General features: G+C 43.3%; 1 protein-coding gene across 1 annotated transcript in view; it reads left to right on the top strand.

Moving 5' to 3' along the window:
- Positions 1–203: 203 nt before the first annotated feature.
- fat2 (FAT atypical cadherin 2) overlaps positions 204–12,309 on the top strand; it is a gene marked incomplete at both ends in the record, with an annotated part of 39,162 nt that continues 27,056 nt past the window's right edge. The window contains 7 exons of the mRNA XM_080527145.1: positions 204–3,483; positions 4,030–4,341; positions 6,886–6,944; positions 7,588–7,899; positions 8,377–8,584; positions 11,358–11,497; positions 11,950–12,225. Coding sequence (XP_080383271.1) covers positions 204–3,483; positions 4,030–4,341; positions 6,886–6,944; positions 7,588–7,899; positions 8,377–8,584; positions 11,358–11,497; positions 11,950–12,225 — 4,587 coding nt within the window. The remainder of the gene's footprint in view (positions 3,484–4,029; positions 4,342–6,885; positions 6,945–7,587; positions 7,900–8,376; positions 8,585–11,357; positions 11,498–11,949; positions 12,226–12,309) is intronic.

Genomic DNA, 12,309 nt, shown 5'->3' with positions numbered 1-12,309 from the left:
TTCAACTACAAGTTTTCTTCCTCCATATGAATAAATGGGATTCTAACTTACATATATTTAAAATGGAAAGTTGATTTGATCCCTAATAAGTGCCACCTTCTTTCTCTCTCACTCTCTCTCCCCTTTTCTCCCTCCAACTCTCCTTCCCTCCCTACCACCCCTTCTCCCCCCCCCCCATCTCCCTCTCTCTTTCTCTCTCAGAAATGAGGATCCTCATGGAGAAATTGAAAATGGGAATGTCCGACACAGGTCTAGTTCTCACAGTAGTAGCACTATTACTGAACCTAGCAAGATGTCAGGGGAGCTTGGGAAAGGAAAAGGACAGCTCTCTAATGAGATTCACCCATCATCTATACAATGCAACCATAAATGAAAACTCAGCCCCACGGACATATGTGGAGAGTCCTATCAATATGGGTATTGTAGTAATGAATCCTTTCTGGGACATCAAGTACAAACTTGTCTCTGGCGATGATGATAGCCTTTTCAAAGCAGAAGAGGTCAAAGTCGGGGATTTTTGCTTCCTGCGAATTAAAACAAAAAGCAGTAACTCTGCTTCCCTGAACAGGGAAGTAAGAGATAGTTACACTCTCACCATCGAGGCCACTGAAAGCACTTACGCCTTCCAGGCCAGGACGAAGGTATCGATTCAAGTACTTGATACCAATGACCTGAAACCGCTCTTCTACCCAGCATCTTACAACGTAGTTATCAGGGAAGACACTCCATTGAGATCAAGTGTGGTCAGAGTTAGCGCTACCGATGCAGACATAGGCAGCAATGCAGAGTTCTATTACTCCTTCACCAGTAGAGCCCATCCGTTTGCTGTTGATCCGTTCACCGGAGTCGTTAGCCTCATCAAGAGACTCAACTACAGCAGAGCAGACAGATACGATATCACCGTCTTAGCAGAGGACAGGACCAAGAAAATCTCTGGGGTTCAGAAGTTTGGCAATGTTGCCGTGGTGAAAGTCACCATAGAAAAGGTTTCTTCAACATCCCCTGTTATCCAATTGTTCCCAATCACCACACCTCGGGAGGATGATGAAAAAATAACTATCAATGTCCGTGTAGAGCCAGGGGTTAAGCAGGTTGAATCCTTGAGTATTGTTGGTGGGGATCCACTAAAGTGTTTTGAGATTATCCCATCCAGCCTGCAAGGTAGTGACTTTCAAGTAGTGTCCACACAAAGGATTAAGTGGTCCCAGAGCCCATTTGGACTAAATCTCTCCCTTCAAGCCAAAGACAAGAGCAGTCCTCCTTTACTGTCTCAGATTATGGAGATCCATATTCCCTCCCATCAACAAAGTACATTGAGATTTTTGGAAGACCGTTATCATGTCATGTTAAGTGAGTTTTCTCCACTAAAATCCCATGTGGTCAGAGTTTCTGTCTCACCAACAACCTTGAATGTTACATACCACATTAGAAGTAAGTCAAGTCAATTTAAGATAAATTCCAAAACAGGGATGATTGTAACTTCCGACACCTTTGACTTTGAGAAAAAGTCTCATTATGAATTTGAAGTGATAGCGAATAATGGCGAAGCTGAGACTCAAATAGTTGTTGACATAATCGACGAAAACGATAACTGCCCCAAATTCACCCAACCCTCATACCAGGCCACACTGCCAGAAAATTTGCCCATTGGGAGTAGCGTCTTGACAATCACTGCCAAAGACGAGGACAGGGGCAAAAATGGGTTTGTGACCTATGCTATCGCAAACAAAAATCCCTCACCCTTCACAATAGACCCACTGACAGGAGTGATCTCTACTTCTGAGGAGCTGGACTATGAGCTCATGAAGAGATGGTTCCACCTCAGAGTCTGGGCCTCAGACAGCGGCAGTCCCTTCAACCATGCCAGCGAATGTGCTGTAACAATCACCATGAGCAATGTCAATGACAACATCCCTCTATTTGAGATGGTGGGGTGCAACGCCACCATACCTGTAGACCTGCCGGCTGGAGTGACTATAGGCGAGCTGTCTGCCATCGACCAGGATGACCTCCAGCAGCTCAGATACGTGATTGAGTCAGGCAATGAGCTCAAACTGTTTGCCATTGACTCTGTATTTGGGGCAATTACACTGGCCAGACAGATTCCCTCCGTCATGATAGAGAGAGAAAAGCCTGTATTCAGACTGAAAATCACTGCATCAGATGGCAAACATAACTCTGATCCCTCCATTGTTACTGTAACTGTCACCAACAAGGGCAGTGAACCTACAATCCATTGCCAGGAAACAGGGATCTTCAAACAGTTGACAGACAAACTCATTGAGACCATCAAGCCTGTGTTGACTGTCCAGGAGGACGACTCTTTCTCTGACGTCCATATCATCAATCGTCACTCTCCTAAGTTTGACTCAGACATCCCTAGCTCCATTGACATCAAAGAGGACTTTTCATTGAATTCCACTATCCTCCATTTTAAAGCCACAGATAATGACACTGGATTCAACAGTAAGGTTGTCTATGTCATCTCAAGTGGAAATGAAGATGGGTGTTTCACAATTGCTACATTCTCTGGGGAGCTTCAGCTTGTTTGCCCCTTAGATAGAGAGAGCAAAGAGTTTTATATATTGAACATCACCGTATATGATTTAGGGAGCCCACAGAACTCTGCATGGAAATTTCTGGCTGTGAATGTCTTGGATGTAAATGACAATGTGCCAGTATTTGACCAGCCCAGGTATGTTGTAAGCATCCCAGAGAGCACAGAAGTAGGTTCAATCTTATTTGAGGCGCATGCAATGGATTTTGATGCAGAGTATAATGGAAACGTCCAATACTCCTTGCTAACATTAACAGATGTGTTTAAGATTGATGAACTTACTGGTGAGGTGAGGGTGACCGGCCGTTTGGATAGAGAAACCTGTCCCAGATATGACCTGAAGATTGAGGCGAGAGATCAGTCCAAAGTTGACCCACAGCTGTTCTCTATGACTGACCTGGTGGTCGTGTTGGAGGATCTCAATGATAACCCTCCCAAGTTTGTCCCCAAGACCTATCAGGTCAAAGTCCCAGAGGACATGCCCTTGGGAACAGTATTACTCTGGGTGGAGAGCTTTGACTTGGACCTGGGCAGTGGGGGGCAGATCACCTACAATCTTAAGAACAGTGAAAACGGAGCCTTCTTCTTGAACTCATCAACGGGTTCTCTGATTCTGGAGAAAGAGCTGGACTTTGAGAGGAAATCGTTCTACAACCTCACCGTCCGAGCTGTTGACCATGGACTGCCTCGCTCTCTATCCTCATCCTGCATCATAGAGATAGTGGTTCTGGACGTCAATGAAAATCTGCATCGGCCATCTTTTTCCATGTTTGTGTATGAGGCCAGTGTAATGGAGGATGCCCCCGTGAGGACATCAGTGATAACCCTGACAGCGGGTGACAGGGACCTGGGGAGAGACGGAGTGGTTAGGTACCACATCCATGATGGCACTGGCCTGGGTGTCTTCACAATCGATGAGGAAACAGGTAAATTATTATGTTTGATAATAGTTATAACCCCCCACCATATCTGATTGTGTGTCTATTATGAATGTGTTACTGTGTTATTACTGTATGATGACAAGTGACATTCCATCCATTGGCTAGCCTGTAATAAGATGTGATGACAAATGGATGTAGTGCAATGTGAAATAACCCTTTTTGAGACCTGTCTATTTTCCAACATATACTTTACAGGGGTTAAGTCTATGAGCTCATAATATGACTGTGTATTCCATTAGCATGCTAAGTCTTGTTTGGAAATCTTCAAAATGAATTCAAGATTTTTAAACCAAATACCTGCACAATAGACTTGACCTTCTTTCACTCTGCTTATCAATGATATACTATCTGATTGTAATATTTTTCATCAAAGTGCGTAGTCCACCAATGTAAATTAAAACGTTTTTGTTTAAAAAAAAAAAGAAGTTTGCTTTCACTAATAAAGTTGTCATCATTCTCATTATTCGTCACCACGCCACTAAACAGAAAATACAAAGGTTGAGGTGATCACATGAATACTCTGTTTTGCAGGAATCATTCGCACCACTGAGACATTGGATCGTGAGACTGTCCCCCACTACTGGCTCACAGTCTATGCCAAAGATCTGGGCACCGTGCCTCTGGTGTCCTGGACCGCTGTGTTTGTGGAAGTTGTGGACATCAACGACAACCCACCTGAGCTGTCCCAACCCATCTACCTGGCTTCAGTACTGGAGAACGTGTCCAGGGACAAGTCTGTGCTTCAAGTCTCTGCCACAGATGTAGACAGCTCCTCTGAGGGAAAGTTAACCTTTCAGATGTTGGATTCACAGCGCACATATTTCGACATCAACTCCAACACAGGTAATTGACCATGTCACACTAAAACATACACATATTGGGCTGATTTCACAGACAAGGCTTAAGCCTAATTTCAGACTAAAAAGCATCTTCAATGGAGATTTTACATTTAGTCCAGGACTAGTCTTAAGCCTTGTCTGTGAAACCGGCCCATAACATTTTGTCATTCTTGATGGATAAGTAAAAAAAAATATATATAAATAAATAATGATATATATATATATCTGTATCACATTGTACTTTGCATGATTTCTAGTGTCAAGTTCACTAATCCATTCAAACTTGTATTGCCACTCAGCAATAAAACATGGCAACCTATGTTTTGTGATGAGTAAAACATCCCAGATATCTTAACTCTTTCATTAAACATGTCTGAGCAGCACAACACATCTAGGGTGTGTCACTACCAGAAGGGGCAGCCATGAAACTACACAAAACAGCGGCAACATTCTCAAAAAAGGACACAACAATGAAACAAATTACCCACCCAGGTCCTGAGGGTGGGCAGTGAGTGAAACAAGAATCACCCAACCAGAAAAGTAAACCCCAAATTCCCCACTCATCTCTGACAGTTTCATATTCAGTTGAATGCGTGTCACACAGTGTGGGCTTTGAAGTACAGGCAATTTAGAGTTGCGTCGCAAGCTTGTACATGTCCATCCTCAGCTACTAATCTCTCGTTGCTCCAGGATCCCCACCCAAGCCCAACACCAAAGGATTAAAGGGAAGAGAAGCTCCATTAATTCAGAGAGGGCATCATACAATAGATTCAATGATATATAGAAGCAGCCACGGTAATAATAAGACAGGTCCCTTGTAAATGGGTCTTTTGTTTAGGTAAACTAGTTCTAGTTTTAGTGAGTTCAATTGTGTTTGTGCTTAGAATAGCAAATTATGTTTTCCCTAGAACTCCTTACTTTCTTAGAATACTATTTGTACAATTTGTTATGACTTTTTCATAAATGTTCTAGTTAGCTATGGTATATTTACTTTGACAAATTACTTTTGTCAAGAACCCTTATTATTTTTGCACATGAGGCTTCAAGGGAGGCTGGTGGAGGTAGAATTCAGTGGGAACATTGTAATGCATGGAATTGAATGATGAATGGTTGCACCTTTTGCTTAGGTATTATTTTACCTAATTTAATTAGGTAACGCGTCCTTGGGTTTTATGAAAGGCGCTATACAAATCCAAGTTATTATTATTATTAATAATAATTGAATGAGGAATGGTAAATAGCTAAATAGCAGCTAAATAGCATATATATTCTGTTCCATGAGCCTCCACTGGCAGACTTAAAGTACATTACGTATGGGTAAAATAAGACTTAAGCAATAGGTGAAACCTCAGCTCATGCAACAATGGGACACATTCTAATAGTGTAAGTTGTTGGGAGACTTTCTGAGTGCGAGCTGCTATTCTCATGTCTGAGCAGGACAGAGGTGACTCACAGTTGACGAGGTGTCTGACTAAGCTTTCGATTCAAAAGTGTGTAGAGCCATAAGATTATATACAGCATCAATAGTGCAGTCCTTGTAAGCCACAGTTAAGTCCCTGTAGTCCCTCTAACAAGTACAACATTGTGAGCTAGAAGAATCAACGGCATATAGGAAGACTGACATTGTGAGACAACAGACAAATAAAAGAAAAATGCTTTCTCCCACTTTTCCCCTCTTTTAAATTGCTAATGACAAAAGCACACTTTCTAATGTGTCTCACCTGCCTAAATAACGTCTGCCATAAAAGCCCAGCAGGATTTGTTTGGAGTGCCATAAAGGCTAAATGCTCCCCAATGGGGAGTCTCCACTCACTGACAACACCCACCTTTATAATTACCCCCAGAGGGGTCTCCTTGGGCGCTGGTTAAACTAATGTTTCTCATGCCTGTTTTGTCTGCACCCTGATGTGTTGAATCCCAGCCTCACCCAGATTTCGACACAAACAGCTCACAAACCAGTCACGTAAACCAGTTGTGCAAGGTTTTTGATCACACAGCTGTACACATTGGCATGGGAATTGGCTTTACATAGAATGGGTAGTATGGTAGTATGGGTTATTACCAAATGGCCATATCAGTAGATAAACCATACTAGCTCCCTCCTTGACCTTGAAATCATACCAGCTCCCTCCTCCCTCCTTGAAGAAAAAAAAAGAAACCGTCCTTCTAGCATTACGACGGCCAATGGCCCCTCGGCCAAGCATAGATTACTTTCTTCTGCTATGACTGGTGGATAGATGATTCACTTACTTAGTCAAACAATTTGTTGTAAGTCGCTTTGGATAAAGGCGTGTGTTAAATGCCATAGTCCTATAGTCCTAAATGGTTGAGTAATAAACCATAACACCATGAAGTTAATTAACTTTGGAAGTGTCCCAAGGTACCCTTTAGCGTATACCATAAAGTTAGATAAACACACTTACAACGACAGATTTCTCTTGTGGGAAGAGTGAACTGGCAGCCTGGAGCTCAGAAACAGGTGTGCCATCCATGTGGGACAGACTATCATTGATGATCCTGTCCTGTGTCTGTGTCTGTGTTTGTTTAGGTGTGATCAGCACTCTGAAAACTCTGGATCGGGAAGACAAATCTGAGCATACTGTTGAGGTAAGGACAACTGCTTTAATCAATCTAAACAAAACTTTTTTGTTGTTTATAGTTTTTTTCGGTTTTATTTTCTGTTAGATTGTAAAAAGGCAAAGAGGCTATAATTGATCGGTACTTTCTGTTATCTCAACAAATAAAATTGTTCTTAAAAATTGCTGTGATTTACAATGTGCTATTGTCACTCGATGAGACATACTTACAGTATATAACTATCTCCAACCTGCTCATCCCGAGATACGGACACATGTTCCCGAGATACAGACATGTCATTGTTCATGCCACAGATAACATCCAATGTTATAGTTATTTTTATCGTTTATGCTAATATTTGCTAATGCCTTTCCCTGGCAACTTACCCTAACCGTAACGACTCAAAGTTAATGTCTCATACTGCCTAACCGTCACACAAGCCATAATTCATGTGGTCAAGCATACATAAACTTAGGTTGTAATCTGAGGCATGAAAAACCTGAAAATTCTTACGTATGGTCAATGAGATCAGGTTGCTGTCTCTCTAGTCTGTCTCTATGAGATGCAGAAGAGCATTGTCCTCCAAAGCAGTGTTTTAAATCCAGACCACAACACAACCACAACCCCTCTATCTTCCTGTTAAGCCTAACTAACCCCAACTCCCTTGCCTCAGGTCATAGTGTCAGATAACGGTGCTCCCGCCCTGCGCTCCACTGCCACCGTGGTGATCCAGGTCCTGGATGAGAACGACAACAGTCCCCGATTCACTGACAAGCTCTTCCAGGTCAAACTCCCAGAACAGCAAGGTCAGGCCGAGCCACAGGAAGCCTGCCGTATGGTTGCCCGAGATGACGATGAGGGAGCCAACGCCCAGGTCACCTACAGTCTCCAGGACAACCTGGATGAGAGATTTGACATTCATCCAACTAGTGGGTTGGTGACCTCACGAGGGGACTTCTGGCAAGGCAACTACAGCATCCTCACGGTAGGATGGAACACATTCCAAGGCAGCCATGTTTTCTGTTTTCAGTCATGTTTCCTGATTCTGAGTGAAATCAAAACCACATCTTCAAATGTGGCCAATGAATGTATGTGGAGGAGCATATGGTAAATGTTAAATGGTAAATGGACTGCACTTATATAGCGCCTTTTCTGCTGCTCCAAGGCTGCTCCAAAGCGCTTTACAACGACCTCTCATTCACCCATTCACACACACATTCACACACCAATGGCGGCATATGAGTGTGCTGACCCTATTTTTGTTCAGTCTGTTTTTCTTTCATGGCTTTCCAATTCTGGGAGGGAGTGAATGCAGAAAATTGGTGTTGTCATGTTGTCAACATGAAAACTATTACTACTACTATTATGTAACCACACATGATCTTACATATACTGTTTATAGTTGCACAAACTTTTACCACAGTTCAATAACAGTACATTCTCCATATCCCTCCTCGGGTAGATAAAAGCCACAGACCATGGGAGTCCAACAAGGTCATCAACAGCACGCCTCGACGTGATATGGGTACCCCAGCCGCCGCCCACCTCTGAGGCCCTGACTTTTGATGAGCCCCACTTTACCTTCGCTGTCATGGAAACGGAACCCGTCACTCACATGGTGGGGATCATCATGACGGAGACACAGAGACTGCGCTGGTTTGACATCATAGGTGAGGAGGAGGCCTTTGAGCCCGGCCATGTATGATGTGTTGATGAGGCCGTGCAATGAATTGTTTTTTTATTTTATTTTTTGATCTGTTAGCCAGTGATATTTAGAAAAATAAAATGTTATTCAGTTGATATTGCTTTAGTTGTAGTTTTCTATTAGTTGTCTAAGAATGACGTCTACTGTGGCTGTCTTTTAAGTGAGGAAATGACTGTTTCAAATCATGTTCATTTTGATCAGCCAAACATTTCACACAGTTATAATAATATAATTATATAACCCAAAACGTGAGAAGTAAAAGATTGTGAGCAGCACTGCAAAGGCGGCGAGTACAATTTGGATGAGATCCTGGCAGGGATTCTATGTTTCTCTGCGCTCAGCGTAGGGTAAACGATGATGGTGGTAGATCAATGTGCTCATGTCAGTGTGCTGTTGAACAGAGCAGGCCTCCGTGGCAGATAAGATCTCAGCTGGAGGCATATGGTCCGGGCCAGGGGAGAGCACCAGCATAGCTCCTCTGATGATGGGCCAGAGAGCTAGAGGAGAGGCCCTTGCCCAGGCCTGGCCCGATGCGTCTGATGGATCTACTTTCAGTCCCCATGGTGTCAGTGAAGCAAAACAGATCTGCTCAGGTTGTCCTGTTTGACCGTGTCTCCATCAGTCTAAGCCTGCATTATCAGCAATCTAGGTCTCTGACAGTTAAATTACTATGAAAAAATGAGGACACCTAAATCACTCAACTGATAGTGAATGTCTTGTTATCGTGTTTTAGTTTGCAGGAACTCCTAACCTCATAATTCACAACGAACTAGAATTCTGCTTCAGACGGTGGATGAGACATTGATTTATATAAATATGATTGTTAGAAAGAGGTTCATGCAGAAATAGTTTGATGCAAATCAGTGAGTGTTGACTGTTTATGATTAGATTATCAGTAATACGTTTTTCCCTCTGCACTATAATAGTCAGTTTCAATAAATACCAGATGCCAGACCAAAATCTGTTTGTGAAAATATTCCCAAATGAAAGCAAGTGGCTGGGGGAGGCTCTGCTCTGCTACAGATCAATAGAATTCTAAAGTTTCCAGTTCTTTAGTCTTCCATAATGTATGTCCTTTGACGCATCTGTATTTCAGACCCCCATCCGTATAACCCTGTATAAATAAAATAATGATGTATTGATTATAAACAAATTAAACACAGAGAGATCTTCAAACAATACATTTCTTCTCTGTCTCCCTCTCAAAGGCTCCGTCGAGACCTCTAATTTGTGCATTAAACACAGTATAGTGTAGTGTAGTAATAGTACAGTATATGTCGATATAACAAATTAAACATTTGATTAATTATTCAAACGAGGAGAATCCAAATATTGGTGGGAGAAGTTTGAAGTTTAAATATTCTATTTTTCCCATGGTATCACTAGTCATATCTAAAGGGAAAGCTTCTTCTGCTTGTGACCCTTCAAAAGGTGGATTTCTTAATAAACACCATCTGGAAGAGCAAGCATGAGTTTACCCCTACTGTTTCAGGCGTCTGTTCAACGCGTGTTACTGCCAAATGTTTCCCCTTAAACAATTGTGTTGTATTCTGGTACACTTGGACACAGGGGGCCCCCTTTCCAGTGACCTTGTTTGCTGTCATTAAAACATACATGGCTGAGCATGGAGAGAATGGCTCATTGGTTGCGCACATGGATTGTCCTGAAGCTTGCAAATTGGTGAGATGAGATGAGGCACTCATTTACATTAGTGTTTATTCAGTTGTTGCTCAGACACGCATGCATACACACATGTAGACACACACACGCAGACACACACGCAGACACACACGCAGACACACAGGCAGACACACACGCAGACACACACACGCAGACACACACGCAGACACACATGCAAACTCACACACGCAGACATACACACACAGACACACACGCAGACACACACGCAGACACACACACGCAGACACATACACGCAGACACACACACGCAGACACACACGCAGACACACACGCAGACACACACACACAGACACACACTCAGACACACACACACGCAGACACACACATGCAGACACACACGCAGACACACACGCAGACACACACACGCAGACACACACGCAGACACACACGCAGACACACACATGCAGACACACACATGCAGACACACACGCAGACACACACGCAGACATACATGCAAACACACACACGCAGACACACACGCAGACACACACGCAGACACACACATGCAGACACACACACACACACACACACACACACACACACACACAGTGTCCAGAAGGAACAATACATGGCAGTGCTCCCTCTCATACCTGGAACTTGTCTGGTTGGTGCTGTTTCATCTTCCCCAGCCCAAGCCAGGCTCAAGCCAGGCTCCATTGTAGTCTTGAAACTAAACTTGTAGTTTCAAGATGCTCAAAACAACTGTCCACAGTGCAGTCTGCAGAAATGAATGTCCACCAACCACATCCAACTCATTTTGGTTTTGGATCCCACAGTATGTCCATGGCTTTGCCACAGTATGTCCATGGCTTTCACTCTGTAGTCCCCCAGGGCCCATGGAGCCTGTCTCCATGAGTGAATCTCACAGACAGATGCTGTGTAATTTTCTACCGCTTTCCCTGAAGTGAGCCCTTTCACCACATCTTTACACCAGTCCTTTGTTATATCCATGTGGGGCCGTGCATGACTCCACACTTCAGGGAAAGGCTAAATAATTGGGACATTGATTGATTTATTCCTAATCTGTTTCCTGTCAGGTGGAGATGAGGATCAGGACTTTGACATTCAGAGGAACTCAGGGACCATTGTGATCGCCAGACCCCTGGACGCAGGGAAGACATCCAACTATAATCTGACAGTGAGGGTTACAGACGGGCATCAGACTGCAATCACACAGGTGAGACCGTTATAGATCATCATCAAATGCTCAGGAAGGTAGAGTCAATTTGTCATGAAAGTTTTAAAAATGTTATACAGAAATGTGACGGCAGCTAGTGAAAGAGGGAACAAGTCAGCAACCGACCAAATGTACAGACTTCTATTCTGAAAATAACGACCTAGTTAGTGTAGAGTCAGTGTAGAGTAGTGGGAATTACTCACTGAATCCATTGCACTGCAATGTTTTGGCTTGACTAGCGAGTGTGTCATTGATTTTCAACAACCCTGAAATGTATTTACATTTTTCAGAATAAATGTCTGAATATTTTGATTGGCTGGTGACTTGTTCCCGGTTGTACCAGCTGCTGTCACATTTGACATGTCGGGCTACTACAGGATTTGTGTTCAAAACGGGCCTACTGTAGGCCTACTACTTCCTATATCACATCTGTCCTTTGACTCTCAATCAAGGCATACATACGTGTGCTGGACATGAATGAGCATCGGCCCATGTTCCTGAAGAACCTGTACGAAGTGAGAGTTCCAGAGGACACGGCTCCATGGAAGGACATCCTCCACGTCAGTGCTCAGGACAAGGACATCAACAGCAGGGTCATCTACTCCATCCACAGCAGTGTCCACCCAGACAGCATGAAGTACTTCCATCTGGACCCCAAGAGTGGTGTGCTGGTCATGACCGAGGGCCTGGACTATGAGAAGCTTTCTATGCACACACTCATTGTGATGGTAGGTCTAATACATGTAACATTAGAAAGATACACATCTCTTTCTGTTAATCAGATATGTCCATATGTTAGCATACATTCTATC

This window comes from Nansenia antarctica, assembly GCF_963989245.1.
Source record: "Nansenia antarctica genome assembly, chromosome: 3".
NCBI classification, from domain to species: domain Eukaryota; kingdom Metazoa; phylum Chordata; class Actinopteri; order Argentiniformes; family Microstomatidae; genus Nansenia; species Nansenia antarctica.
This window is presented reverse-complemented; position numbering and strand designations above follow the sequence as displayed.